Here is a 26,113-nt window from a genome sequence, read left to right on the forward strand (position 1 = left end):
GGAGCGGAGCGGAGCGGGCGGTGCGCGATGGGGTCCCGCCGCCCGCGGGCCTGACCCGCCGGCCCGGCATGGCGGGCATCATCAAGAAGCAGATCCTGAAGCACCTCTCCCGGTGAGGCTCCCGCTCCTCTTCCTCCTTCTCCTCCCCATCCTGCCCATTCTCCTCATCCTCTTCCTCCCGGGGGGCTGCGGGGGACGAGGGCCGGGCCTGGCCGTTTGGGGCCCGCCGGGCAGCGCCGGTGCGGAGCTGCCGGGCCCGGGGGGCTGAGCGCCCGTTCGGGCCGGGGAGCCGCCGGGCCGAGGGAGTGTCCGAGGGTCAGGGGGTGGCCGAGGGCCGTGGGCACTGTGGTGTCCGGGGACAGCGGGCCCAGCCTGGCCCTGCCGCCCCTCCCCGGGTCGGAGCCCTCCGAGCCCGGCTTTGCCCGGTGTCGGTGCCGGCCCTGGGCCGCGGTTGGCGGCAGTGGAAGTTCGGGAGGCGAGAGGGGAACAGAGCTCTAGCGGGGTGTTGGCGTTGTATTCCGTCAGTTTCAGTGAAATTCACCCGAGGGGCGTTGTGGAAATGCCGGTGCTCCCGGCGTGAGGCTCTGCCGGGAAATGCGGCAGCGGCCGCGGCTGCTCGGGGCGGGCCCCGGGCGCATAGCGGTGCCTCAGTTTCCCTTCACGGCGATAAAACAGCTGCCTGTGTTATCTCATCGCTGCGGGGTCCGGGCAGCGTGCACAGAAAGGTGCCGTGCCTCCTGTGAGGGCGCAGGTGAGGCCGCAGCACTGCACAGCGTTTGTCCTCTGTGCTTTCTGAGCAGGTCCTTTCCGTCCCTGCTGCTGGACGCGCTCAGGTGCGCAGTGAGGGGTCTGCAGTGACCTGTGTGCGGTCAGGGCTGGTGCGATCCGTGAATCCCAGCCCTCTGAGGTGTGTCTGGAGCCCCAGACCATCCTCACACACCCTGAGTGGGCAGGGCAGGGTCTGTGTTGGAGTCACCAGTTCTCCATGCTCTGGTTCTCTCGGCGCTGTCCCGAAGGAGGAGTGATGGAGCTGCTTTAAATGGATTTCTGACACCCCGAGTTTCTGAGCTTTCTGTCTCATTCACCTCGCACAGGTGTGGTGTGGTCAGTACAGATTCAGCCTCTTGATACGGAGGCGTTGAAGTATTTTATAGCACAGAGAGGTGGGTAAGAGCAGTTCTTGATAGATGGTAAAACAGAGCTGGGTGTTATCCTGGGTGCTCTTCTCATGGACAATTCTCTTTCTTTACATAAATACAGTTTTGCTGGTGCTTTTGCTTAATTTTGTATATCAGTCTCTCCTTACCGTTGCTACAGCATATTCTTACCCAAAGAGCCCCTTTTTCCCTCTGATTAGGCCAGTTCTTAATGTTCACCTGTGTATCCTTTGGGCAGTTCCAAGGAGAACAAGGAGTCCCAAAACATTCAGCATCTCTGCCTGTTTTCCTCCTAGCTGGACTTTGTTGTTTGGCTGACTGATCTGATTCTGCCTTTCACTTGAACAAGGATTGTGGATCTTTGCAGAAATGAAATTTGAACCCAATTTAATCGTGTATAAAAAAGATTAATTCCTTTTGTTTCAGTTTTGTTTCCTCCAAATACCTCATCTTCACCCTCCCTTTGGGTTTTCTTTCAGCCACGCTCATTTGCCTGGAAGAATTTTGCTACTGAATCATTAATCTGCCTTTATATTCTGCTCACATTTGCATATGAAATAATTCCTTGTTCTTTTTGTTGTGTCTCTGCTTGGAGTCCTTTCTGCACGGGGGTGTGTTTTTGTCCCTCTTCCATGTGGAAATTTGCAAGAAAGCGGTCAGGAGAGGCAGCTGGGCCAGGGAGATGTGAATGAGGTGTTTCACCCGACTGTTCCTGTGATCCCACATCACCTGAGTGGTCCCAGCAGGGTTTGGTACAGCCGGGCTTTGCCCAGTTGTGAAGGAATTTGAGAAGGCTCAGCCTTGTGTTGTGCCTTCAGCAGCTTCAATTCCTAGAGCAGGAGAAACCTAAAAACTTGCCGAGCTTTCGCCATCTGCGCCTTTCACTCCTTTGTCCTATATTTAGCTCGGAAAAGCAAACAGATGAGGTGGTTTCAGTTCTTGCTGCTTGCAGGCAGGCACAGGGCTGCAGTGCTGGGGAGTGTGTGGAGCCCAGCATCAGGGACTCCCCCAGAGCTGCTGCCTCTGAGCACGGCTGTGCTCCCCAGCCTGTAATTATCCATGGAAGCACATCTAATGCTTTAAAATAAAATCAGTGAGCTGCCCTTACCTCTTCCTGGCCCTATTTGGAATGAGCTTTTTCTCCTTGTCTTTTTTTTTTTGTTCCGAGCAGTGTTGGCGTAGCCCAGCAGATCCGCGTTCTCAGGGTGTGACAAAGGCCCTGTTTATCCACAAGCCCAACTGCCTCAACTTCATGAGCCACTTTGGGATTTGAGTTCTCAGCACTGCAGTGGGAATCCTTGCCAAAATGGCTTTTATTTAATTTCCTTGGAGAGGTTTTATCCCCTGCTGCCTGTAACAGCTGCTTTGTGACGTTTTCTTTTGGGACACGTGTTGAAGCTTGTGAGCTTGTGGAGTAACAGGCACACCAGGCATGGCTTCCAGAGGAAATGCAGCGTGCAGTGCTGCTGGGAAGAAATAAAAGCTGGTGTCAGCAGAGGAGCAGCTGGACTGGGGTTTGGGGGCAGGTCTGAACACAGGGCAGACCATAAATGTGTCTTACTGTGACAGAAACCCCAGAGAACTGCAGCTGGGGAGTAACTTTGGGAACCTCTGAGAGTGGGGTGAAAAGGGAGCAGAGGAGAAATGAGAGGAACCAGAGGGGTTACAGTTACCAGAGAGGAAAAACTGTGTGGAAAATGAGACCTGTTTGCAGAGGAGCGTGTGTCACCGGTGCAGGCAGATGTGGAACAGATGTGCAGTATTGAAATGAGTGGATAGCAGAGTGTGGATTTGGCAAACTGTCCTCAGCACAGGATGGAGCCACCTTTTCAGGTAAGTGAGATGTAGGATTTAGAAACAAAATTTAAAATATTGTTAGGGAATGACATGTGCAGGGTGCAGCACTGAGATGTTTATCAGGGCAGGTCAGGTACTCAGCCAGGAGAAACAGCATCGTGTAGCTCCTCACAGATGGTGCTGCACCTCAGTGGAGGGATGGAGGAGAGCCTCTGCACTCCAGGGATTAGACCTTGCATCCCTTTTTCCAGGAGAGGTTGCCTTGTCTCCTGCCCTCTGTGGTTTGCAGCTGGTGGGTCAGTGAGGGCCAGGGAGGCTCATGGTGTGGCTGCAGTTTGTTCTGGACCTGAACATGTGGGTGTGCAGCATGTGCAGAGCTGGGAGCAGGTGGGCTCCTGGGGGCTGTTGTTTCCTTGCTTGGATGTGAGCATCTCAGAATCCCTTCCTGGCCCTGGAGATGCCTTTGGCATTATCCCCTCCCACACAGTTGTTCTGCTTCTGTGCCAACACAAGGAGCTGAGAGCTGGCTCCCAGACCCAGCACTGTGCTGTGTGCGAGCCCTGCCTGTTCTGCAGCTGGCCTTGGGGATGTCTGGGGCTCCTTGCTCAGTGCTGTGACTCCTCCCTGTCCATCCCCACCATCAGAGACCTGCACTCAGGCTGAGGCAGGGCACAGAAAGGCCTTTGAACCTATGGTCATCCTGCCAAGGGGTGAGAGGCTCCCTGGGGTCAGGATGGCAGAAACTGGATGTGCTATCTCAAGGGGACCCATCTGGGCAGATGAGGTAGAGCAGTTCTTCCACCAAGAAGATGGGATTTGCTCTGTGCCGTTCAGGAATCCTTGGAATGGGCTCTGTGGCTTGCACCAGGCAAGTCAGGCCATGCCACCAGCTCTGCCTTTGGCCAGCACAGCAGCGTGGGGAACTCCCTGAGTCTAAAGAACGCTTTCCCTGCTCAGCTTCGATTTCTTGCCCAAGTGCTGCAGTCTGGGTGCTGCTGTAAGAGAACAGACCCTGAATCCCTGCTCTGTTTGCTCTCCCTTGCCCTGAAGTGTTCTGCAGCATCGCTGCGTGCCGGAGCTCTGCGCTGCAGCTGTGCCCTTGCTGCAGTCACAGGATGGCACACGCAGCTCCTGAGGGCTCTGGGACACCCTCAGGGCCAGGAAAAGCTACCACCAATAAAAGATTTGCTTACTGCCAGCCCTCCAGGCCTCTCCCAGTTTCCTGACCTTGGTTATAAATTACCTGGAAGCAATTTTAGCGAGCGTGGTGGGTAAGGAGGAAAGCAAAGAAACTGCATCTGGGAATGGCCTGGGGAAACTCCAGAATCTCACGTGATTTAGGCAGCAAAACCTCTGACCAGCTTTGCAATTCTGGCTTTAGCTGCTTGAATATCCTCCTTTGGTGATCAGGGAAATTTCTGTGCTGATCTCTAAGATGATCATTTGCCTAAAATAGCTGTTGCAGCAATGGGAAGTACATGAAACCACAGAGCTGCCAGCTGTTAAAGGCTGATAGAAACTGTGACTTTTCCATCCGCACACATCCTGCTCCTGCAGTTCAGCACGTGCTCCTTGTCCTGGTGATGGTTCCGTGGGTGCCCCAGTGCCCAGGGTGGGTCCAGAGCATGAAGCAGTTTGTGGCAGGACTTTATGAGGCAGTTCATGAGGAGGGAGCTCTGCCAGGTCCCACAGCTGCTGCTGGTGCAGCACCAAACCCCTGGTGATGAGCTTGTCTCTGAGTTCTTGCAGGCTGTGCCCAGCCAAGCATGGAAGGCTGGATGTAAACCCTTTTACTCAGTGTTTGAATTGGGAAATACCTTATTTTCCTGGTGCATTTTGGTGGCTTCTTTTACTCTTAAAAATTTTAATGTAGTGGAATTATTGATGGCAGGCTATTATGAGTAAAGTAACACAGATCTGCCTCTTCTTTGTTAAGCCTGGCTGGGGAAGAGGAGTGGGCACAGACAGGACGTGGCATTTTCCCTTCACAGAGTCTGAAGTGTTCCCTTGCAAAGTCATGCTGGCCGTGCTGCACTTTGCTGGGAGAACCAAGGGATCAGTTTTATGGAGCTGCTGGGTGCAAAGCGTTTCCAGCCACTTCTCCTTGGCTCCAGACACGTGTGTGCTGTTTCTGGAATGCTAAATAGACTCTTGTTGCAGCAGGGGTAAATTACACTCGAGCAGCTCAGGAGGAAAATGTGGCCAGAGCTCCTTCACTGCAGCTCTGGGCTTGCAGAGCCCTGCACTGGCCCTGTGCAGCCTCTCCAGAGTCCTTCAGCCTCACTGATGGAAGGGGACTTCTTCTTTCTTATCTATCCCTGAGCCCTCGCCTCCCCTGCAGCTGCTCCGTTGAGTCAGAATTGGGGAAAAACCTGTTTGTTTCTGCACACTGGTGGCTAAAGTGATTGCAGGGTGAAGGAGTGGAACTTTGGACTAGTGCTTATATTTACAGGATTTCTTTCTAGCTTTCTTTCATCTGTTGTTTGCTTGAGGATTAGGTTTGGGAAATTCCCTGGCAAGTGCTGAGGGTTTGCATTCCGGATTTGTTGAGAGCATGGGGCAGCTGGCATTTAAACTCTGCTGAGTGTGTCCAGGCAGGGAGCTGGAAATAGCAAAGGGAAGGTGGAGTTCAGCCCCTGGCAGAGGCTCTGCTCTCAGCTGAGCTCCTGGTTTGTTTTCCAGGGCTCCCAGTGCCCAGTGAGGTGCTGGTGGGTGTGAAGCAAGGTGTCCCAGCCTTCAGAATGCTCTAGAGAACAACAGAGAAGTTCAGAATGCTCTAGAGAAACGTTTGTTGAGACAAGAAAGTGTCCTCGGTGCCAGGGGAGGCTGCAGCCTTGGGAGGAGTGGGCTGGAATTCTGCTCTGTGTCACGGCTCTGTCTGATCTCCTTGGAAATGCAGAATTTTCTCCCTGTGAGTTTAACTCTGAATTGAATTTTTAAGCCTTCCCTTAGCCCTCGGTGTGTTGCAGGAGGTAACACAGAGCCAGGACAACTGCTGACTTATCAGGATGTTTTGTGTTTGGCTGAGAGGCCCAGCCTTCCATTCAGTGCAGCTGAAGCCTGGAAAAACAGAAAGCTGATAATGGAAAGCCACCAGCAGTGGCCTGTGTGTACAGGGACACCAGATGTGCCCAAATCCACCCTGATAAGGAGTGTGGGATGGGCTGGCACCTCCTCACGTGGAAACTGTTTGCCCTGTAACCCAAGCAGGCTGAATTTCTCAGGCACACTGTCCATTGGGAAGGAGTTCCTCCCTCCCTCCCAGCATATCTGGGGTGCTGTGCACAGGTGATGAGATCATTATAAATGTGCTGCTTTCTGTCTTCCTAACAATTGGGCAGTTTGGTGTTGATGGGATTCCCTTAAACCCTAAATGGCTTTGTGCTAAGAGGGTGTGATACCAACTGCATCTCATGCTGCAGTAATTGGTCCCATCCTCTGCTAATTCAGCGAGTTTCTCTTCCCCCTGTGCAGGTCTGCAGAGCAGCTCTGTGCCCACTCTCAGACAGAGTGCTCCCTGCTAGCACCAAAAATTTGAGGAGGTAAAATGGCTTTTCTTCCTGAAAAAGCTTTTAGTTCTTCCTGTGCGTCTTTGAGGCAGCTATTTTTTCCCTTTTTACAGAAGTTTTGATCACTTGCCCAGTTTTATTTCCTCCAGAATTATTTTTAAGTTCATCCTCAGTCATGTGTGCTGCACTTAAAGCTGCTGCTGGGTGCCTTCCTTGAGAGCAGCCCTGATTTGGAAAGTCACTGACCTTTCCTTTTAGCAGTTGTGAACCTTTTGTTCTAGTAAACATGTTATATGGCATCTGAGATAAGAGGTTTTCATTTGAGGTGAAATGTCCCATCACAGAGATTTTTGGATTGCAGAAGATATTCCCAAGGAAGATGGAAATCCCACTAAATGCCCTGTCCAAAACCAGACCAGGCAACACTTGAAAAGACTTTTGGGAAGGACAAATCTGTGTTGGTTAGAATATATTTGTTGGGGTTTTTTCCCCGTGTCCAATTCCCGTCGTAATTGATTAAATTACATATTTATATTCCAAATTAAAGCAGAAAATCCTCATCCCTTCCCTTGCAAAGCCCCCAGTGGTTCCTGGGCTGGTTTCCCACTGGGCTGATCAGTTCCTCCTTTCTGCCTTACCTGTGTTTGCAGGGACTTCCCAGCTGCTCCCTGCAGCTGTGCTGGTGTCACAAGCCACGCACTTCATTCTGCCAAGAGAATTTGCTTGTCATTAAGCAAAATCAAGGTCACTGATGTACAGCTAATTAGTTCTCCCACAAAATAGCCACAGTGACAAAGGCATTAATAGAAATGCTGGGGTGGTGGCTGTGTGCAACAGCCAGGGATGACTGCAGGGAGGGGGCTGAGGCAGAAACTGAGCATTTGAGAAGGTTCCTGATCCATGTGGCAAGCAGGGTAATGAGACAGGGATCTGAGGAGGAGTTTTATGATTTCAGATGTCTTCTGACATTATCTGGCCATGCATTTGCTCAGTTGGAGACAGTGTGGCGAGACAGCTACAAATGTGGACATAAATTTATTTATGATTCCAGCCTGGCTTTGGGCCAGTGGTCAGATTTACCCAAATTCCTCTTGAAATCAGTGAGTTTGTGGCCTCTGGATTTGCAGGCTGAGGAGCTGGGCAGTTGTTTTCAGTAGTGACATCATGTTTTGATATATAGTCAAGCTGATGATTGAGCAAATAGATTTCCAGGCTTGACTTTTGTCAGAGTAATCCCAGCAGGCTCAAAAGGAATGCTGCCCTGTGAGTTTACTGGCTCAGCTCTGCTTGACTTCTGATGGAGCTGCAAAAAAAACGCAAAAAAAAAAGTGCAAATGTCCTCTGGTGTCAGTTTCCCCAATAGGCACCATTTTCACCATTTCCATTCAGTTTTCCCTCAGCCAGCAGCCAGGACTGCTGCTGTGGGTGAGTGTGAATGGAGAGAGCCTGCCAGCAAACATCTGACACCTTCTGCTCTCGCTGCTTTGCCTCCCCTGGCACTGACCAGAGCAGCAGGGACTGGCACCTGTGGGCTCTGTGTTCTCAGGAGCTCTCACCTGGGACAGGTGTGACAGGTGGGTGGGGAGGTGGCTCAGGTGTGGAGGTTATTCCAGTGGAAGGTCTGGGATTCCTGTGCAGGGCAGCAGCTGAAAGCAGGGGCTGACAATGGGCAACATACCCTGAGAAATTTGGGCCCTGGTTTAAAAGAAATGTTTCCATTTTTCCATTTGAGGTTTATTTTTTTTTTTCCAGAACCTCCAGCTTCCTTTGTCCCATCACGGGTGGGGTCTGTAAGCTCTGCTTTGGGGGAGGAATAGCACATTTTGGTGCATGGAATGCCTCATTAAAGGATCCTTTAATGGAGCCTGGGTGCACTGAGGCGGGTTTGGTACCTGCCCAGCAGGATCTCTGCAGCCTTTCCCTGGAGATGGTGATAAAGAGTTGCTTGGTTTGGCTGGATCAAGTTTCATACCTCACTCCAGGCTGTGTCCTGTTTCACAGCTTTGGTTCTTCCACAGTGTGCTGGTATTTTTGATACACCTACACACTAAACAAAAGTGATGCCCTGCTTCAGACATGTGCTTGTGTTGCCTGTAATCAAAAGGAAAAAAAACCTTGTATTGGAATAGTAAAGTAAAAAGCTGACCTTTATTGGGAAGCTTCCAGGTGTCCTGCTGGTGATGGGAACGCCCAGAATTGAATTTCTACAATTTTATAATGTTAATTAGGAAATCTAACAGGTACATCCTATAAGAGATTCAGTTGCCCCAGTAACCTACCCCTGGAGTTGGTCCAAGGGGTTCTCTGCCCCACTTCTTATTATGCCTTATTGTAGGTTCCCCTCCTTGGAATAAGACTAAACAATATTTCAGGAATGTGTTCAGAAGGTCAGCTTATTGCTCTAAATTCTAGGGGAATAGGGTAGGAAAACTACTGGAGCTGCAGCCATGCATTAGCAATCTACAAAGCTACAAATGTATGAAGAATATATAAAAAGCTTAAGCATCATTCCCCCCCTTTAGAGACTTGGCAATATAGAATTATAGGCAACACTTGTACTTTTCCTCTGCATTACCAGCTGAAAGCAGCTTCCCCTCTTATCCTGGGATGAGGCTCCAGCCCTGGGATGATCCTTCAGTGCAGGTGTGAGAAAGCTCAGCCTGGGAGCTGATCACTGCCCACAGCAGCTTTTGGGCTTAACTGCTGGGTATTACCTACCTGTCCCTGTTTGGTTTGAGCTTTAGTGCTGGGTATTACCTACCTGTCCGTGTTTGGTTTGAGCTTTAGTGCTGGGTATTACCTACCTGTCCATGTTTGGTTTGAGCTTTAGTGCTGGGTATTACCTACCTGTCCATGCTGTGCTTGGTTTATTCTTGGCATCCAATCCCAGGCAGGCACGGTGACATCAGCTCTCAGCAGGGCTGCTTCTCTGACACAACACAAGGGTGCTCCTGGATTGCCTCTGCAGGCGTTTGCTCTCGTTTTCAGCCCTGTCTGGGTTTGTGGGTGCTCACTGCAGGACTCCAGGCCCAAATCTTATGGATTCTCAGTGCTCCCTGCCAGTGGAGCAGCTGTCGGAACACACTCTGCAATTTTGAGTTTCTTGGTGCTGATGCTGAGAGGCCAGGTTAACCTCAGCCACCTCCCTGGGCGTGTTCAGACAGGGAGCCTTTGGTTGGAGGGAGTGATGGTGTAAAATTGGTGTGAGCTGTCAGCGTGTCCCTGTGGCTCAGGGCAGGGAGGGGACAGCGTGTCACCTGTAATTCTATATTGCCAAGTCTCTAAAGGGAGAGAATGATGTTTTTTATATATTTTGCCATACATTTGTAGCTTTGTAGGTTGCTAATGCATGGCTGCAGCTCCAGTAGTTTTCCCACCCTTTTCCTCTAGATTTTAGGGGAGCTGGCAGGTTTGTGCTACACCTGAGCTGGTGCAGCAGCTGCAGTGTGGCTCTGGCTCCTGCTGCCCTCCTGGAGCTGTGGCTGCTGCAGGAGCCCCTGGTGCCCCTCCCGGAGCAGTGCCCACACTGTGGGTGCCAGGGCAGAGCAGGCAGGGCAGTGTGACTGAGTCTGCTCCTGCTTAGGCTGACAATGGGGGCTTTCTTTCCCTCCTGCCTCCTGGACCACTGTGCAGAATGAGAATTAGCACTGGCGTGGAGGAATGTGTGAAATGAGCCCTGGATTCAGTGGTGGGAAAGTTGTCTGGCAGGAACTCCTCAAGTGGCATTGGAATGCAGCCCCCTGCTCTCGTGGTGGCAGCTCCTGCACTGGAGAGAGGCTTGATGGAGACAGGAGGGGTTCTGCTGCCACAGAGGGGTTCTCTGACCTGGAGAAGTGTTGATAGCACTTGTACAGCCTCTGTCATCTGCTGCCCTCTGAACTGGCCCCTCTGGTTCCTTAGGGACCACTCTGGTTTGGATAAAGTCAGAGCTTTCACACCAGAATCCCCTGCTCCTGAGCAGTCCTGCTGCAAGTGTTTCATGCATGACACTGAAATCTCGGGCACATGAGGGGTGTGAAGGGCTGCACACAGGGCAGGTGAACGCTGAAATGACACTGAAATCTCAGGCACATGAGGGATGTGAAGGGCTGCACTCAGGGCAGGTGAATGCTGAAATGACACTGAAATCTCGGGCACATGAGGGATGTGAAGGGCTGCACACAGGGCAGGGTAACACTGAAATGACACTGAAATCTCGGGCACATGAGGGGTGTGAAGGGCTGCACACAGGGCAGGTGAACACTGAAATGACACTGAAATCTCAGGCACATGAAGGATGTGAAGGGCTGCACACAGGGCAGGTGAACACTGAAATCTCGGGCACATGAGGGGTGTGAAGGGCTGCACACAGGGCAGGTGAACCCTGAAATGACACTGAAATCTCGGGCACATGAGGGGTGTGAAGGGCTGCACACAGGGCAGGGTAACACTGAAATGACACTGAAATCTCGGGCACATGAGGGGTGTGAAGGGCTGCACACAGGGCAGGTGAACACTGAAATGACACTGAAATCTCAGGCACATGAAGGATGTGAAGGGCTGCACACAGGGCAGGTGAACACTGAAATCTCGGGCACATGAGGGCTGTGAAGGGCTGCACACAGGGCAGGTGAACACTGAAATCTCGGGCACATGAGGGGTATGAAGGGCTGCACACAGGGCAGGTGAACACTGAAATGACACTGAAATCTCGGGCACATGAGGGGTGTGAAGGGCTGCACACAGGGCAGGGTAACACTGAAATGACACTGAAATCTTGGGCACATGAGGGATGGGAAGGGCTGCACCCAGGGCAGGTGAACGCTGGCAGCCCTGGGGAGGAGGAATTTCAAGCAGAGAAATCAGAGGAGGGAGCTGGGGCAGGCTCTGGGGAGGGGAGGTGCTGTTTGGCCAGAGGGCAGGCTGGGCTGCAGTGATGGTGTTAAAAAGAGACAGCCACAAAAGTCATTCATTAATGATCTTTTGCTTTCCTGGGTGAAAAGAATCTGGAGAATTAAACTTTCCACCGCTGACACGGCAGTTCTGGGGGCAGTAAAACTGCTGAGCTGTTGGAGTTTGGCTTTGGTTTTCTTTGGTTTTGTCCTAGGGCATTTTTGATGGTTTCCAGGATCCAGAGGTTTAGAAGGAAATGTTCAGTTTCTCTAACCTGAATTTAGTTTAAAACAAAAAAAAAAAAATCCTCCAAATGTCAAAGTGTAGAAATGTTTTTTTTTTCCGGAGCGACCAACTTGCTTTGGGTTTAAAAATGTCAGAAAAGGTTTAACAAAACAGCAAACAAACTCTGCTATTAAAATAGCTCTGAAATGCTCCTGCAGCCTCAGCAGCTTTGCTGGGGACTGTTTGTGAGTTTTCTCTTTGTTCCCCTGTAGGTTTACCAAGAATCTCTCTCCAGACAAAATCAACCTGAGCACGCTGAAGGGTCAGGGGCAGCTGACCAACCTGGAGCTGGATGAGGAGGTGCTGCAGAATGTTCTGGAGCTGCCCACCTGGCTCGCCATCACCCGGGTCTACTGCAACAAGGCCTCCATCAGGGTGAGCAGAGGCAGCTTTGAGTGGATGAAGTTACCCATTTACAGGCAGAGTCACTGAGGTTGTGCATGGACTTGCACTTTGCGGACTGAACTCTTACAAATTCTCCCTCCTTGTGCTTTCTAGAGCAAAAACAATGTGGTTTTTTAGTTGTTATAAGCTGTTAGGTTGTTTGATTGCACGTGGTACTAAGCACTGTTGCATTACATGAACTCAAAAGTTTTAAGGACATGAAAGAGACTTTCTATAAAAGAAATATGATTCTACTCTGCCAAGTGACAGTAAAAATGAGCTTGTCTTACTCATCTGATGTGCTCTGTTTTTAGAGTCAGATCTGCTCAGTTTAGTAACAAACATTTGTTCTCCCTCCTACAAGAACTGCAGAGTGAACGTTGCTGTATGAAAATAAAATGGAGCTTTTTGGTTTGTGCACAGGCTTCAAAAGAATTGTGTGACTTCCAGTAACAGCAGCAGTTAGTTGTAAACTCTTAAAGGCCAGGAATGTTCCCCACAGCAGAATTTGACCTGCAGAATATCTGTTACTCCTGATGATATATGAGATCCAAAAGCTCAGCTGGGTTTGTAGATCTGGTGTCTGGAATGTCTTTTCCCTTGTCTGTGTCTCAGTTTCACCTGGATACAATGAGACATTGCAGACATTTCTCAGAGAAATGGGGCTCAGATTTTGGGCTGAGGAGGTTTCCTGCAATTTCTGAAATTTTCCAATGCAAATATCACTCTAATAACCCCAACTTTATCATTTCAGATCCAGTGGACAAAGCTGAAAACACACCCAATCTGCCTGGTAATGTTGCCTCTCTTGTCTTCTTTCCTTCCTTTCTCCCTTCTTCTTTTATTCCTTTTCTTCCTCACTCTTTTTAATCTCTTTTGCTTGAGAAAAATTCTGGGGAGGGAAACCATCGAGGGCTCAAATTTTCTTTGGACCCGAATCCTCCAGGGCCTTAGCACATAGGGGACAAGGACCCTCCCATGGGTCCCTCATTTCACTGCAGGATGGAGCCAGATGAGCTCTCAGGGAAGTCCAGGGCTACCTTGTGCCTGTTTTTTGTTGGTTGCTTCCCCACTCCTGGGGTTTCAGGTTTCCCACTGACACTGATGGTGTGAGAGCTTTAACACATGAGACTCTTGGAGCATTGAGACTCCAGAGTTGGTTCTCCCTGCCCTGGAATCTCACCCCAGGGCTGGTGGGCTGGGCTTGAGGCTGGCTGTGGTGTTCATGGCTCCCTCTTTGTGTCTCTGCAGTACCTGGACAAGGTGGAGGTGGAGATGAGGACGTGTGAGGAGCCTCGGCCGCCCAATGGACAGTCCCCCATCGCTCTTGCTGCTGGACAGAGGTCAGACCCTGAGCCCTGCAGCTCCTGCTGGGGCTCTTCTCCTTGATTCACCACTGGCCTCCCTGTTCTAGGGTTTAAGTGCCTTTGGTGTTGCTTATAAACCTCTCTGTGTGAGCCTTACCTCTGCCAGGCCTCATGAGGGGGATCTTCTCTTTGCAGTGAATATGGCTTTGCTGAGAAAGTCGTGGAGGGGATGTTTATTGTTGTCAATTCCATCACCATCAAGATTCACTCCAAGGCCTTTCATGCTTCTTTTGAGCTGTGGCAGCTCCAGGGCTACAGTGTCAACCCCAACTGGCAGCAGAGTGACCTGCGCCTCACCCGCATCACGGACCCGCAGAGGGGAGAGGTGAGCCTTGCCTTTGTACTGGCGTCACAGAGAAAAGTGTCATGAATGATCTTTTCTTGTTTCATTTCATGTCTTCTGAGTGTTTTGGGAGTTTTCTGAATCCTTGAAGTTGTGAAAGTCTCAGCATTTTCCTGTTTTTCGCCTCCCTCCTGGGCAGGTTCTGACGTTCAAGGAGCTCACCTGGCAGACCCTGCGGATAGAGGCAGATGCCACAGAAAATGGTGACCAGGATCCTATCACCACTCCTCTGAGACTCATCACCAACCAGGGGAGGATCCAGATCTCTCTCAAGAGAAGGGTGAGAGTTTTCTCCATGCTTTGCAGGATGTGGTCTCACTGCCTGGTGCAGAGATGATGCAAATTTCCTCCCACAGTCCTCGACAGCCCCTCTCTCCCTTCAGAAATGTTGAGCCCTAACTGATGTATCTCTCCATGTTTTCTGTCAGAGACAGCTGTGTTCTTAGCAAATGTCAAAGCAGGTTCTTTCCCAGGGGAGGATCTCGTGGATGGAGTGAGTTTTTCAATCTGTTTGAACATCCTAAGGAGAGCTGTCATCTCCTTACTGGGAACTGAAAACCTGGCAGTCTGATTTTTAGCTGTCAGTGGGAATGTGATGATGTAAAAAAAATGAATTAAGCAGTGAGCAATTTGTCTCTTAAAGAGGAGGTGGCTTTGACTGCTATCCATCTGAGAGGAGGTGCTGTGGATATGCACCAGATACCATCTCTCAGAGGAGTTTCACAGCAGCCTCCCTTCTTTCTGCCTCTGTGTTTTGGGAAGACTCTATCTGTGGAGCAAATTTTTGAAGTCCCTAACACCTTCCTTGCTGTTTCAGACCAAAGATTGCAACGTGGTGGCCTCCAAGCTGATGTTTCTGCTGGATGACCTGCTCTGGGTGCTGACAGACTCTCAGCTGAAAGCAATGATGAAATATGCTGAGTCTCTGAGTGAAGCCATGGAGAAATCTGCTCAGCAGAGGAAAAGCTTGGCACCAGAGTCTGTACAGGTGAGTGAGTTTGGATACTGGTCTGCCAGGGAAAAGGGCAGTTTCTGTTTGTGTGGCACCTGGCCCATATTCACAGCATTTTCCTTGATGGGAACTCTGGTCAGTGCCATGTGGACTGTGGGGTAATGAGGTGACCAAAGGAGTGGGATTCATTGCCAATAAAATGCGTTTTCCAAGTCAAGGATGAGGGAAGAGGAATATTTCTGCTGGAGTTGGAAGCTCCAGGGAAGCAGGGATGCACACACAGTGCAGTGAGGTTGCACAGCAGGCATGGGGAGTACTTGGCCCTTTTTGCCCAGGAATCTTAAAACATGATCCAAGAGAAGTGCAAGCAGCTGGCAGAGCCACAGACAAAGGTGAGAGCACAGGAGAGGATCCAGATCCTGGGAACCCCAATTCAATGCTATAAACCGATGCCTTAGAGGCTGGAAGATGTGCGTGAGCTGATTAATTGCATTATAACCTCAGTGTTTTCCCTCTCTCTGAGCTCTCCCTGAGCTTGTCCCTCTCGCACAGATCACCCCCCCTGCTCCCAGTGCCCAGCAGTCGTGGGCTCAGCCCTTTGGAGCCAGCCCCAACGCCAGCAGCATCGGGCAGTACTTTGACAAGCACGACATGAAGGAATCCTCCTACCACCTGCTCATCTCCCGCCTGGACCTGCACATCTGTGACGACAGCCACGCCCGGGAGGCAGGTCAGCAAGGGGAGAAGCATCCAGAGGCAAAAACAACAGCCAAGGCAGTGATTTTCTGGCTGGAAGAGGGTTGGGGTTTTGCAGTTTGAGATTTGAGTCTCCAGGCCTGGTTCTTACCGTATAAACCATTGATTGAGGTGTCCTTCTCCTGGCCTAGGACAAGATTTTGGTGCAGGTTGCTGAAGATGGTACCCCAATCCTGGCTGTGGTGTCAGTTAATCAGCGGGGACAGTCTGAGCAGTGTGGTTCTGAATTCTCCTGGGTCAGGGCTCAGATTGCAGAGCTGACCATGGTTTCCTGTGCTCTGTTCCTCACAGGTGCTCAGAAGCATGGCATGCTGGGCGGTGCCATCCAGCTGACCTTCAGGAGGATGGCTTTTGATTATTATCCTTTCCACAGGGCAGGTAGGGAGCCTGGGGCCTCACAACCTGAGGAGGGGCGTAAAAAATGAGTTTAAAGAGCTGTTCTATGATCGCAGGCTGGACTAGAAGAAAGAAGCTGCATTTTTAAAGCTGGAGTCTTTGCTTTTCTGCAGGAGATGCCTGCAAGCATTGGGTGAGGTACAGTGAAGCGATGGAGACTAGGGGACAGTGGGCAAAGAAGTTGGTCAGTGAATTTCAAAGCAAGATGGAGAAGTTTTATGAAGAATCAGACCCTATGTTTGCCAGGACTCCACTTTCTCCTTTCAAAAGGAAACCAGGTAAAGGTACTTGATAAAACCAGTGAAGCAGGAGTTGTACCAGCAAAATCTTTAGTTGCTCATCCCCAGCTGAGTAGGATGATTTGTTGGTGAAGGAATGCATAGCACTCTAAAAATCATAAATACAATGGCATAGGAAAGTGGCTGGCAGAGCAGTGCAGCAAGGATGGACGGGCTGCAGTGGATTATTGTTGAGTTTCTCCATAAGATACAAGGATGAAATTTCATACTTAAGACCTGGCTTAGGAGTGTGTTCTCTTGCCACAGAGCAGACTCACCTTTCACAGTGTTCTTCCTTCAGAAGTCCTCAGTGTTTCTCCTGCCCAGCTGTGTTCATCCCTTTCTAATTCTGGTGCTGTTAGTTCTGCTCAGTAAGCACAGAGGTGATGGTGCAGGGAAGGTGACCAACGCCCTGTCTGTCCCCACAGAGCCTCCCCAGAGCCCCCAGAGGAGCCCCCCGGAGAAGGGCCGGGCTCCCCCCACGAGCCTCCCGCGGCTGCGGCAGCCGCCCTGGCACCGGCTGCGCTCCAGCTGCGTGCTGCTCCGGGTGGATGACCTGGACGTGCACCAGGTAGGGACCTCAGCACGGCCTGCACGTGGCAATGGCACTTCCAGAAAGGAAATTATGTGATGCAATGTGTAATTCACGATATGATTGAAAGGATCGTGCTAATCCTGCAGCATCCGAAACGCTGCCCGGAGAACCTAAGTGCTGTTGTGATGTTGTCTGTAAAACTTTAAACCCAAGGGTGAACTGCTGATAGTTTTCATGGTCAGAGGGAACTGCTTAACCACGGGTTTCTGCCCTCTGTTCCTACACCAAGCATCAGGCACGCTCAGTGTAAAGCATTTCATGCCTTTGAGAAATCAGTGAGGGTGTGCATTTTTGACAAAAAAGGAGGAGTAAGTCTGACCTCAAGCTTTCTGCCCTGGATCAGGCCCTGCATCCATGTGCCCTGTGTCCATCCAAGAGCTGGTTTTGCTCTTGCAGCACCAGATACTATGATGGACTTGCCAAGGTTTTGCTGATCTTGCAGACAGCTGTAACAGATTTCTGTTCTGTTTGCTCATGTCACCTAATTCTGCTTGTCACAGCTCTTACTAGCAGTGACAGGAGACACAAAGAGCTAAATTGCCTCAAAGTAGAGGGGTTGGCAATATCAGCAGGTAGAAGAAAATTATGTCTTTGCTTGAAAGCACTGTATGTTTGATGTGTAAATGAGGCAGATTGAATACAGGCAACTGAGGGGTCACTGGGGCACTTGGGTTTGCCAAGTCTGAGTTCTGCACCACTGCATTTCCTTCTGTTTTCAGGTCTCTACAGCTGGGCAGCAAAGTAAGAAACCCTCCACCTTGCTTTCCTGTAGCAGAAAAATCTTCAAACTCCCTGACCAGGTCTCTGCAATCCATATTGAATTCACAGAATATTACTTCCCAGACAATCAGGACTTTCCAGGTAATACATCAAGGTTAGCACCTCCTTTCACAAGTTTCTTAAAGACTCATCAATGGTCTAGCTGTGTTAACCCTGTTAGATATTCTCTGTCTGTTGTTGTTTGGTTTCCTGATGTTTGCCATCCTAATTTTTTGTTTCCCTGTGGGAAGGTGGGATGGAGTTTGTGCACAATGTGGAAGCAGAGCTGTGCTTACAGGAAGGAATTGCGGCAGCTGCTGTTTGCCCAGTTCCTGGGGTTCAGCCTTACTGAGAGCCCTGGAGCAGGGCCATGGGGTGCTCTGGGTGCTGTCCCAATGGGTCACCTTATTCCTCTGGGTGCACCACAGCTTCTCACCTTCCAAGATGTGTCTCCCAGGAGTGGTGAAACCCCTGCATTGGTGCTGTCAGGGCAGGTTCTGCACCCAGGGCCTTTCCTGCTATCAATAATCTGTTTCCCTCTAGTTCCATGCCCAAACCTGTACGTGCAGCTGAACGGCCTGATGCTCACCCTGGACACACCAAGTGTGCTCTGGATAAATCTCTTCTGCCTGGATCTGTGTCGCAGCCTGGAGCAGTTCAAAGCCATCTACAAGCTGGAGGACTCAGGCAAGCGGGATGAGCACGTGGATGTCCGGCTGGATGGCTTCAGGCTGAAGGTACCATTCTTTTCCTTCCTTTTCCAGTGTTCTCTCTGTGAAAGAAACATGAGACCAGGACATAGCTGGAGTTCATAATGAGGAGACAAACCTGCTGCTTTCCTCTGTCTTTGCTCTGTCTGCATTTTGTGTTGGTTTTGTTTGCTTTGTGCTGCTGGAGTTCTCATCCAGAATAAACCTCCGCTGTTCCTGTCTCACCTTCCTTCCCCTGCAGCTCAGCATCCCCGTGGATAAGAAAGTCACAGAGCACCGGGACAGGCCTCGGGCCCTGTGTGTGTGCATGTCAGAGGTGACAGCCACCAACACCCGCCATGCTCCCTCCTGCAGCTGCCAGGACCTGCAGAGCCTCTTCAGGAAATTCGCGGGCTCCCAGTTCTTCCACTCCAGCTACGCGGCGTTCCCCCGGGAGCAGGGCAGCTTCAGCCTCCTGCACACCCTGTTCCTGCGCCACGCCTTCCACGTGGAGGACAGGCCACACAAGCACCGCAGGCTGCCTCACAAAACCTCTGCCTCTGAGGACCTGTGGTCTGTGAATTTCAGTGAGCTCTCCCTGGGGTTTGAGGGGGCTGAAAGCTCCAAGGGCAGAGCCCTTAGTTTTGTTGACCCTTTTCCCCTTTCTATATGGGCCTGCCTGCCCAAGAGGTGGGGGCAAGCTCAGATGTCTAAACGACAGGAGCTGGCCACCTCTGAGGTGAAAATCAAGCCTTCTGCTAGCTTTAGCAACCACTCCAAGAACGAGAACCTCTCCAGAGAACACGGCATTTGTCAAAGATCAAAGACTGACCAAGATCTGAGGAATATCTACAAGGCTCCAGACACGATGGATGTCTTGGGAGAATCTGACTGTGAAGTTGATGATGGAGTAGACAGTAAAGAGCTGGAAGCCTCTGCTGATATCCACGTGCTCATGTCCTCCTCTGTACACGTCAAAGTTCGGCTCAACCACTACCAGTACTTGGTGCTGCTCAGGATGAGGGAAGTTCTGCAAGCACTGCAGGAGCAGCTGGCCCAAGATACCCAGGAAATGACTGGGTCTCCTTTAGATGCCATGTCTGCTTGTGTGGGAGTTATGTTCCCCAGTGCTGAGGTGGCCCTGCTCATGGCCCCTGTCCCAGGGTCTGTTGTGGAGCCCAGGTCCCTGGACTCAGACACAACCAGCCTGATCGAGTCCGAGCTCTCGCCCTCAGACAGCAAGGAGGGGCTGGCAGCTGAAGAGAAGGAGCTGAAATCAGAGAGCAGTTCGGAGAAGGGCTTGGGCAGCACCTCAGAGCTCCCAGAAGACAGTGGGACCCAGGACACCGGTGCCAGTGTCCCTCTGGAGAGGCTCCCGAGGTCCGCGAGCGACGGCGCCCTGAGCGCAGCTCCCCGCGGTAAGGGCGCAGAGGAGAAAGCCTTGATAGAGGAAGCACACGAAGCTGTGGAAGCCCTGGTTGCAGAGAGACCAGCAGAGACCAGCAGCCACCCTCAGAGCCCCCCTGCTCTCCCTTCCAGCCCAGCCTCGGACACGCAGCCCTCGGGCAGAGGAGGTGTTGCCCTCAATGGCCAGGCCGAGCTCGTCCCGCTGCGGAGCATCGAGGTGGAGCTCTCCAGCGCACTGCACATCACCAAGGACGCCACCAAGGAAGCTCTGCACGCCACCATGGACCTCACCAAGGAGGCCATGTCCCTCACCAAGGACGCCCTGAGCCTGAGCAGGGACAAGATGACCTCCACCATGCAGAGGATGCTGTCCCTGCCCCCGGCCAGGTGAGCAGGACAGGCTGCTGAGCTGCAGGAGGGGAGACAGAGCTCCTCCCTTTCTGTCCTTTGTATCTGGGCTGGAGATGGGTTAAATGTTCATCTCTGGGGCTGTTCTGAGGGTTCTGAAGTCTGACTTGCAAGTGGTCAGAGACCAGCCCAACACTCAGATCATCTGCGGGCTCAGCTGCCTGCCTCTATCACTGTTTTTGTTGGGTTTTTCTGCAGGGATTCTGTGCCCAAAGCAGAGGAGGGAGCGCTGACCCCGGGCGGGGCGGGCAGCGGCCGGATGCGTTTCTTCTCCATGAAGAGAACCTCATCCCAGCACTCCTTTGACACCACATCCGTGGATGGGAGTGGCCCCGAGGACGGGCTGTCCGTGGACAGTGATGGCAGTGATGGCTTCGTGATGCTCACAGACTCTGGTAAAGCCCTTGGCTTTTCTGTGCCCACCCTCATCTCACAGGGCTGATGCTTTGTGCCACAGGCAGCTCATCCATCCCGTGCTCCTATGGAATCACTTTTGCTGCTCCTTGTTTTTGAAGGTCTTGAGGAGTTGCCCCACAGTGGCTCTTTCTGCTTTTGTAGGTGCCTGTTCTTTGAGACGAGGAGGGTGAATCAGTGTGGGGTGACCCTGCACGTCCCAGTGGTGTCCTGGGGGCTGCAGGGGCTGTGATGTGCTGGTGGTGGGTGGCACAGAGCATTTAGGAAGGGCTGGTTGGATACTGGGTATTCTGGACATCTTTCACTTCAACCCTGTGTTGCTTAAGCTAATCTGAGGAGCTGGAGGGAGATGGATCTCCAGAGGATGGTACCTCCAGAGAGGCCAGAGATTCAGGCAGTTACTGATGTCAGGGCTTCCAGAGAAAGAAATGGAATTGAGTTGTTGTTACTTCCATTTCAGAACCCAGCCTGGACCCCCTTTCTTCAGGGCAGCTTCCCCCAGCCCACAATGACACGGGCAGCAGAAGCAGCCTGGTGGCAGAGGACGAGGGTGGAGTGTCCCCTGAGGTGAACAGCTCCACGTCCCAGAGCGAGGACCCCAGTCTGCAGCTGGTCAGTGCCTGACACTGGAATTCTGTCCCTTGGGGGCTCTGGAGGTGTTTGCTGTAACCAATGAGCTCCTGGTGGCTGTTTCAGGTGTCTGTCCTCGTGCTGAAGATGAGTGATGTGAACTGTGCAGTGGAGGTACAAGGAGATGATTTGTCTGTGGCTTTACAAGTGATGAAGGTGGTTCCAGAGCAGCTGAACAACGTTGGCATGTGGCAGTTCCTGCGTGGCTACGTGGGTAAGGTGCTGCTCTGGGACTGCAGAACAGCCTCCCCCAGGGAATATTCCATTAACTGGGGCCTCGGTGTTTGGGGTGGGTAGGATTAGACACAACTCATGTGTGAGGGTTCAGATCTGGCATTTGAAAAATGTTTCCCAAGTGCCTACACAGTCAAGCTCTGTGGTGCCTAGTAATCATTGATTGGGATTTTTTAAATTGTTGAGGATGCATGAAATGAATTTAAAGAGTGAATAAAGCTGTCTAGGGAAACTGAAGTTATTCCTGATCTGAAAAAAATGCTTTTCGTCTACGGTACTTCCCCTAAATTTGAATTAAAAAAAAAAAAACCAAAGCCAAACCTTAAAACAATCAACTATCCTCCTGTCACCCAAAAAACCCCCTCAAAAGCAGCTCCAAAACTGAAGGGGAAGTGTGAGCAATTCCCAGGCTGTTGATCCTGCCTTTCCCAGTCCTGCCAGTGGCCACAGTGGAGCCAAGGGATGAGGAAAGGCTGGTGAGCTCTGGAGGGTGAACCAGGGCACTGGCTCAGCTGTGGAGGCAGAGCTGGGACAGTTCTGGGGGCAGAGCTGGGACAGTTCTGGGGGCAGAGCTGGGACAGTTTTGGGGGGCAGAGTTGGGACAGTTCTGGGGGGCAGAGTTGGGACAGTTTTGGGGGGCAGAGTTGGGACAGTTTTGGGGGGCAGAGTTGGGACAGTTCTGGGGGGCAGAGTTGGGACAGTTTTGGGGGGCAGAGCTGGGACAGTTCTGGGGTCAGAGTTGGGACAGTTTTGGGGGCAGAGTTGGGACAGTTCTGGGGGCAGAGCTGGGACAGTTTTGGGGGGCAGAGCTGGGACAGTTCTGGGGTCAGAGTTGGGACAGTTCTGGGGGGCAGAGCTGGGACAGTTCTGGGGCCAGAGCTGGGACAGTTTTGGGGGCAGACCTGGGACAGTTCTGGGGGGCAGAGCTGGGACAGTTTTGGGGGGCAGAGCTGGGACAGTTCTGGGGGCCAGAGCTGGGACAGTTCTGGGGCCAGAGTTGGGACAGTTTTGGGGGGCAGAGCTGGGACAGTTTTGGGGCTAGAGCTGTGACAGTTTTGGGGGGCAGAGCTGGGACAGTTCTGGGGGCAGAGTTGGGACAGTTTTGGGGGCAGGGTTGGGACAGTTCTGGGGGGCAGAGTTGGGACAGTTTTGGGGGCAGAGTTTGGACACTGTAGACTGATTGGGGCACTGGGCCAGGTCCTGCACATGCAAAATGGGCCAGTTTTAAAGTGTGCTGAGAGAGGGATGTGCCTGGGACCTCAAATGGTCCAGCTGAGTGCCAGCTCAGTGATGTGGGCTCTTAGTCCTTCAAAACTGGGATTTCCCTCCTGTGAGGGATAATGTCAGACCGAGGTCACTCGGCTGCTTTTGGGCCGAGCTGGGCTTTGCAGGATGCCCTTTCTGAGCTGATATCTGACCACTGGCCCCGTTGTGCAGTGAGATCTCTCTGCCCCAGCTCTAGGAGACCCAGGAGAGGGGAAGGCTGCGAGCCCTGAGCCCAGGCAGCCCCAGGCCGAGGTGTCCCTGCGCCTGCAGTCGGGGCCGCGCGCGGCCGCGCTCTCGGCCCTGGCTGAGCACAACGGCTTCCTGCAGCTGCTGCTGCACAGCCCGGCCACCGAGCTCTGCACCTCCTGCCTCGCCAGCCTGGGACCCTTCCTGGAGGATGAAATCATCCCTGAGGTCATCCCCATGGAGATAGAGGTGGTGGATGCCAAAATCACCTTGAAGGTGAGAGATTCCCCCCGGGGCAGGGCTCGCTTGCAGGATGGCACTTGGGAAGGGGTGTGCAATGCTGGGGGCCTCTGTAGAGCTTCTCTTCTCCTGAGACTGTTTGGTTTTGGTTCTCAAAGCAAAACCAAACCTAGGGATGAATAAGGAACACAAGGGGAGTGTGTACCTGTGCACCCTGGACATAAAGCCAGGCCTTTCCCCAGGGTGGGCTCACCCAGCGCTGCTCCTGAGGAGACTGCAGGCAAGGGAAATCCTTTCAAGAGCTGTCACAGCTGCTCATCCCTTCTGTGCTTCCTGTTCCTCCAGGATGACACCCCCCCAGTGTACCCCACCTCCCCTGGCCCCGTCCCCATCACCTTGGCCATGGATCACATCGTGGTGAGGCGCAGGGATGACGGTGTCTTCTATCTCACAGGTGAGTTCCCTCTGGTTTTACTGCCCCTCTGCACCCCCAGGCTGTGCTGGAGGAGGCTGGGATGTGCTGGGAAGGATGGGCTGTGAGGTGGGAGCAGTCCCTGTGTGTGTTTCCTGCTGTGGGAGCCCTCCCTGCCTCTGTTCCCTGCAGAATTCACGTCTGGTGTTTCCTTCATCACACACAGACAGGATTCATTATTACCTTTTAGTTTCTCCATTTAAAAAGGGAAAAGAGAATTTTATTTCCCTGTGTAACAAGAAGGAAATAAATTAATTAAAGTTATTTTTTTATTCTGAGAGCTCTGTTGTGTGAATGTCCACACCTGAGTGGGTTCTGTTGCTTTCCAGCTCCCCAGGGGAAGGACTCAGTGAAACAGGAAAAGTCTGTGTCAGTCCCTGAGGAGCAGAAGGCCCCATCAGAGTCTGTGTCATCAGCCCCAGCAGCAGGAGCACGTGGGCTGCAGGTGAGTCACTGCTGCCTGGACAGCAGAGAGCTGGAAATTCTCTTTTGCCCTGGTGTGTTTGCAGTGCTGGGCAGGTGTGGTGAGCTGCAGGAAGGGAGTGCCCCGAGGAGCAGCCTGTGCCTCCTCCCATGGGTGTTTTGAGGAGTGAGGGCACCTTGCCCAGCATGAACTCACTTGTTCCCTTTCAGAATCTGGTTGGGGGTTGTTTTCTGATTGGCTCCATCTTCCCCACTGTGTCCAGTTCCTTGTTGGAAAAACAGGAATTGAGAGGTTCCCCAAAAGAGAATTTCTCTCAGTGGTTGTGTCTCACTGTGTAATTGATCCCAAGAGCTCCTGCTGTGGTTTTTCCTTGGAGCAGCTCACTGTGAACCCTGAGGACTCCTGCCTTGTTCTCTGCTTGTCTCCCGCAGCTCAAGCAGGTGCCAGAGTTGCAGAGGGAGCTGCAGACCTTGAAACTGGCCCTGGCAGAAGCCAACATGGACAAGGCTCGCCTTCTGCAGGAGATCAGGAAGTACAACCCCCTGTTCCAGCTCTGACACTGCCAGGGACAGGGCACCAGCACCAGCAGGGCAGGTTTGGTCGTTTTGCTGCCAAACAGGTCCAAGTCCAGGACTGAAACCAGCTGAGACTGCAGAGACTGGGCAGGGAGGGACAGGGGGGCTGGCTGAGAGAAATGGGGGAATGAGGAGGGGTTTGGGAGGGCTGCACTGAGCCATGGTCAGCCCACCAACACCAGGTCAGATTCTGGGGGGATACCCCATGTCTCCTCATCTGTGGGAGGTTTTCAGCCTCCAGCTTTTGTGGTGACTTCTGGAGATGGTCCATGCTGGGGTTTCTGCTTCTTTCACCCTTCCCTGTTGTGTTCTTGGCCAGGCCCACAGCAGGAGCAGGGTGAAGTGACCCTGTCCCTGTCCCTTCAGCACCTGGGCAGTGACAGCACAGGGGTGGCAGAAGGGTCAGGGACAGCAGGGCACACAGATTCCCACAAGAACAGGGGCAGGACAGCACAGAAATTCCTTCAGATTCCCTTTCCCACCAGTAATTCCTTGTGTAGAGATGGATGCAGTGTATGAGACTCAGTCCAGTCCACTTCATCCCACAATGTTTGGCTTTATTGGTGCAGGATTAATTCCTTACAAGGCACTGTTTCAATTTTTACTATCAAATAATGGGGTGAGGGAGTTGGTTCGGTCTCAGGAGATGACCTGGGTGTTTTTGGGATGCACTTTGTGCTCAGAGCTTTGTGTGCCTGAGTTCCCCACTGGGGAGGAGGAGCTGTGTGTGGGTTTTCAGCACTGGGTGGAATCTTTCAGCAGGGCTGGGATGGGACCCCAGAACCACCTGCCAGCCCTGATCCCAAAGGGAAATCACTGAACACCCCCATGTGGAGCAGCTCCCTGTGAGGAACTGCCCACGAGCAGAATCTGGATTTTGTTTCACCAAACTTTGTGCTGCTCCCTCTCCCTGTGTGGGAACACAAGAGCTCTGAGCACTGCCTGCCTGGGGTGGAATGCCACGGCGTTCCTGCTTTTTCTTCATTAATTGCTTGGAAATGGGAGGTTTCTCTCTTCTGCTTTTTCCAATTTTGATGACATTTTGTGTGAGTATGGGAAGGCTTTGCCAAGGGTTTGCCCAGCCTGCAGGGCCCCACAGCTCCTCCCACGTGTGCAGGCTGAGCACAGCTGGGGCCAGGGTGTTTACAGCAAATTCCTGCTCCAGCTCCTTCAGTCCATGGGTTTTGGTGAAGAATTCCAGCTTCAGTCCATGGGTTTTGTTGAAGAACTCAAGCATTTCCTTTGCTCTGAAGACCCAGTAAAAAGAACTGTAACCCAAAACCCACACACGTGGGAGGACAAAACCTCCTGGGTCCCCACAGATTGTAAATATCAGAGTTTACTTTGTGGAGCCTCTTATTTAAGGATTCTTCCTCTGTTCCAGTGAGAGCCCAGGGAGTTGTGCCTGGCACAGGGGCCATGGAGAGCACGTGGCCTCAGCACCTCTCACAGGGCCCCTGCAAGGGGAGGGGGGGGATGTGCAACTCTGAACTTGAATTTAAATTTGAATTTTAGGCAGTATTGCAACTTTGCTGCAGTTTGTTTCCACTGATGCATTTATTGGTTCTGTGAACCAGGAGCAGAATTAAACTCATTAACCTCCTTCCAGCCTCAGCTTTCTTTTCCTGCTTCTCCTTCCCCCTCCATCCCAACACTGCTGATTTTGGGGCAGCTCCTGGATTTGGGAGCAGAGCTGAACCCTGACTTCAGCTGCTCCA

General features: G+C 52.1%; 1 protein-coding gene across 1 annotated transcript; it reads left to right on the forward strand.

The window, feature by feature from the left end:
* On the forward strand, nucleotides 1-26,003 carry BLTP3A (bridge-like lipid transfer protein family member 3A). Its single transcript, XM_058039805.1, has 21 exons — nucleotides 1-112; nucleotides 11,833-11,995; nucleotides 12,759-12,797; nucleotides 13,256-13,347; nucleotides 13,507-13,696; nucleotides 13,854-13,994; nucleotides 14,532-14,702; nucleotides 15,219-15,396; nucleotides 15,714-15,800; nucleotides 15,932-16,096; nucleotides 16,525-16,667; nucleotides 17,411-17,552; nucleotides 17,994-18,187; nucleotides 18,402-19,933; nucleotides 20,153-20,349; nucleotides 20,829-20,980; nucleotides 21,065-21,212; nucleotides 22,689-22,960; nucleotides 23,270-23,378; nucleotides 23,726-23,841; nucleotides 24,252-26,003. Exons 1-21 carry the CDS (start codon nucleotides 69-71, stop codon nucleotides 24,375-24,377), a joined length of 4,401 nt encoding a protein of 1,466 aa, XP_057895788.1. The 5' UTR covers nucleotides 1-68; the 3' UTR covers nucleotides 24,378-26,003.
* The last annotated feature ends 110 nt before the right edge of the window (nucleotides 26,004-26,113 follow it).

Source organism: Melospiza georgiana, chromosome 23 (genome assembly GCF_028018845.1).
Source record: "Melospiza georgiana isolate bMelGeo1 chromosome 23, bMelGeo1.pri, whole genome shotgun sequence".
Classification (NCBI taxonomy): Eukaryota; Metazoa; Chordata; class Aves; order Passeriformes; family Passerellidae; genus Melospiza; species Melospiza georgiana.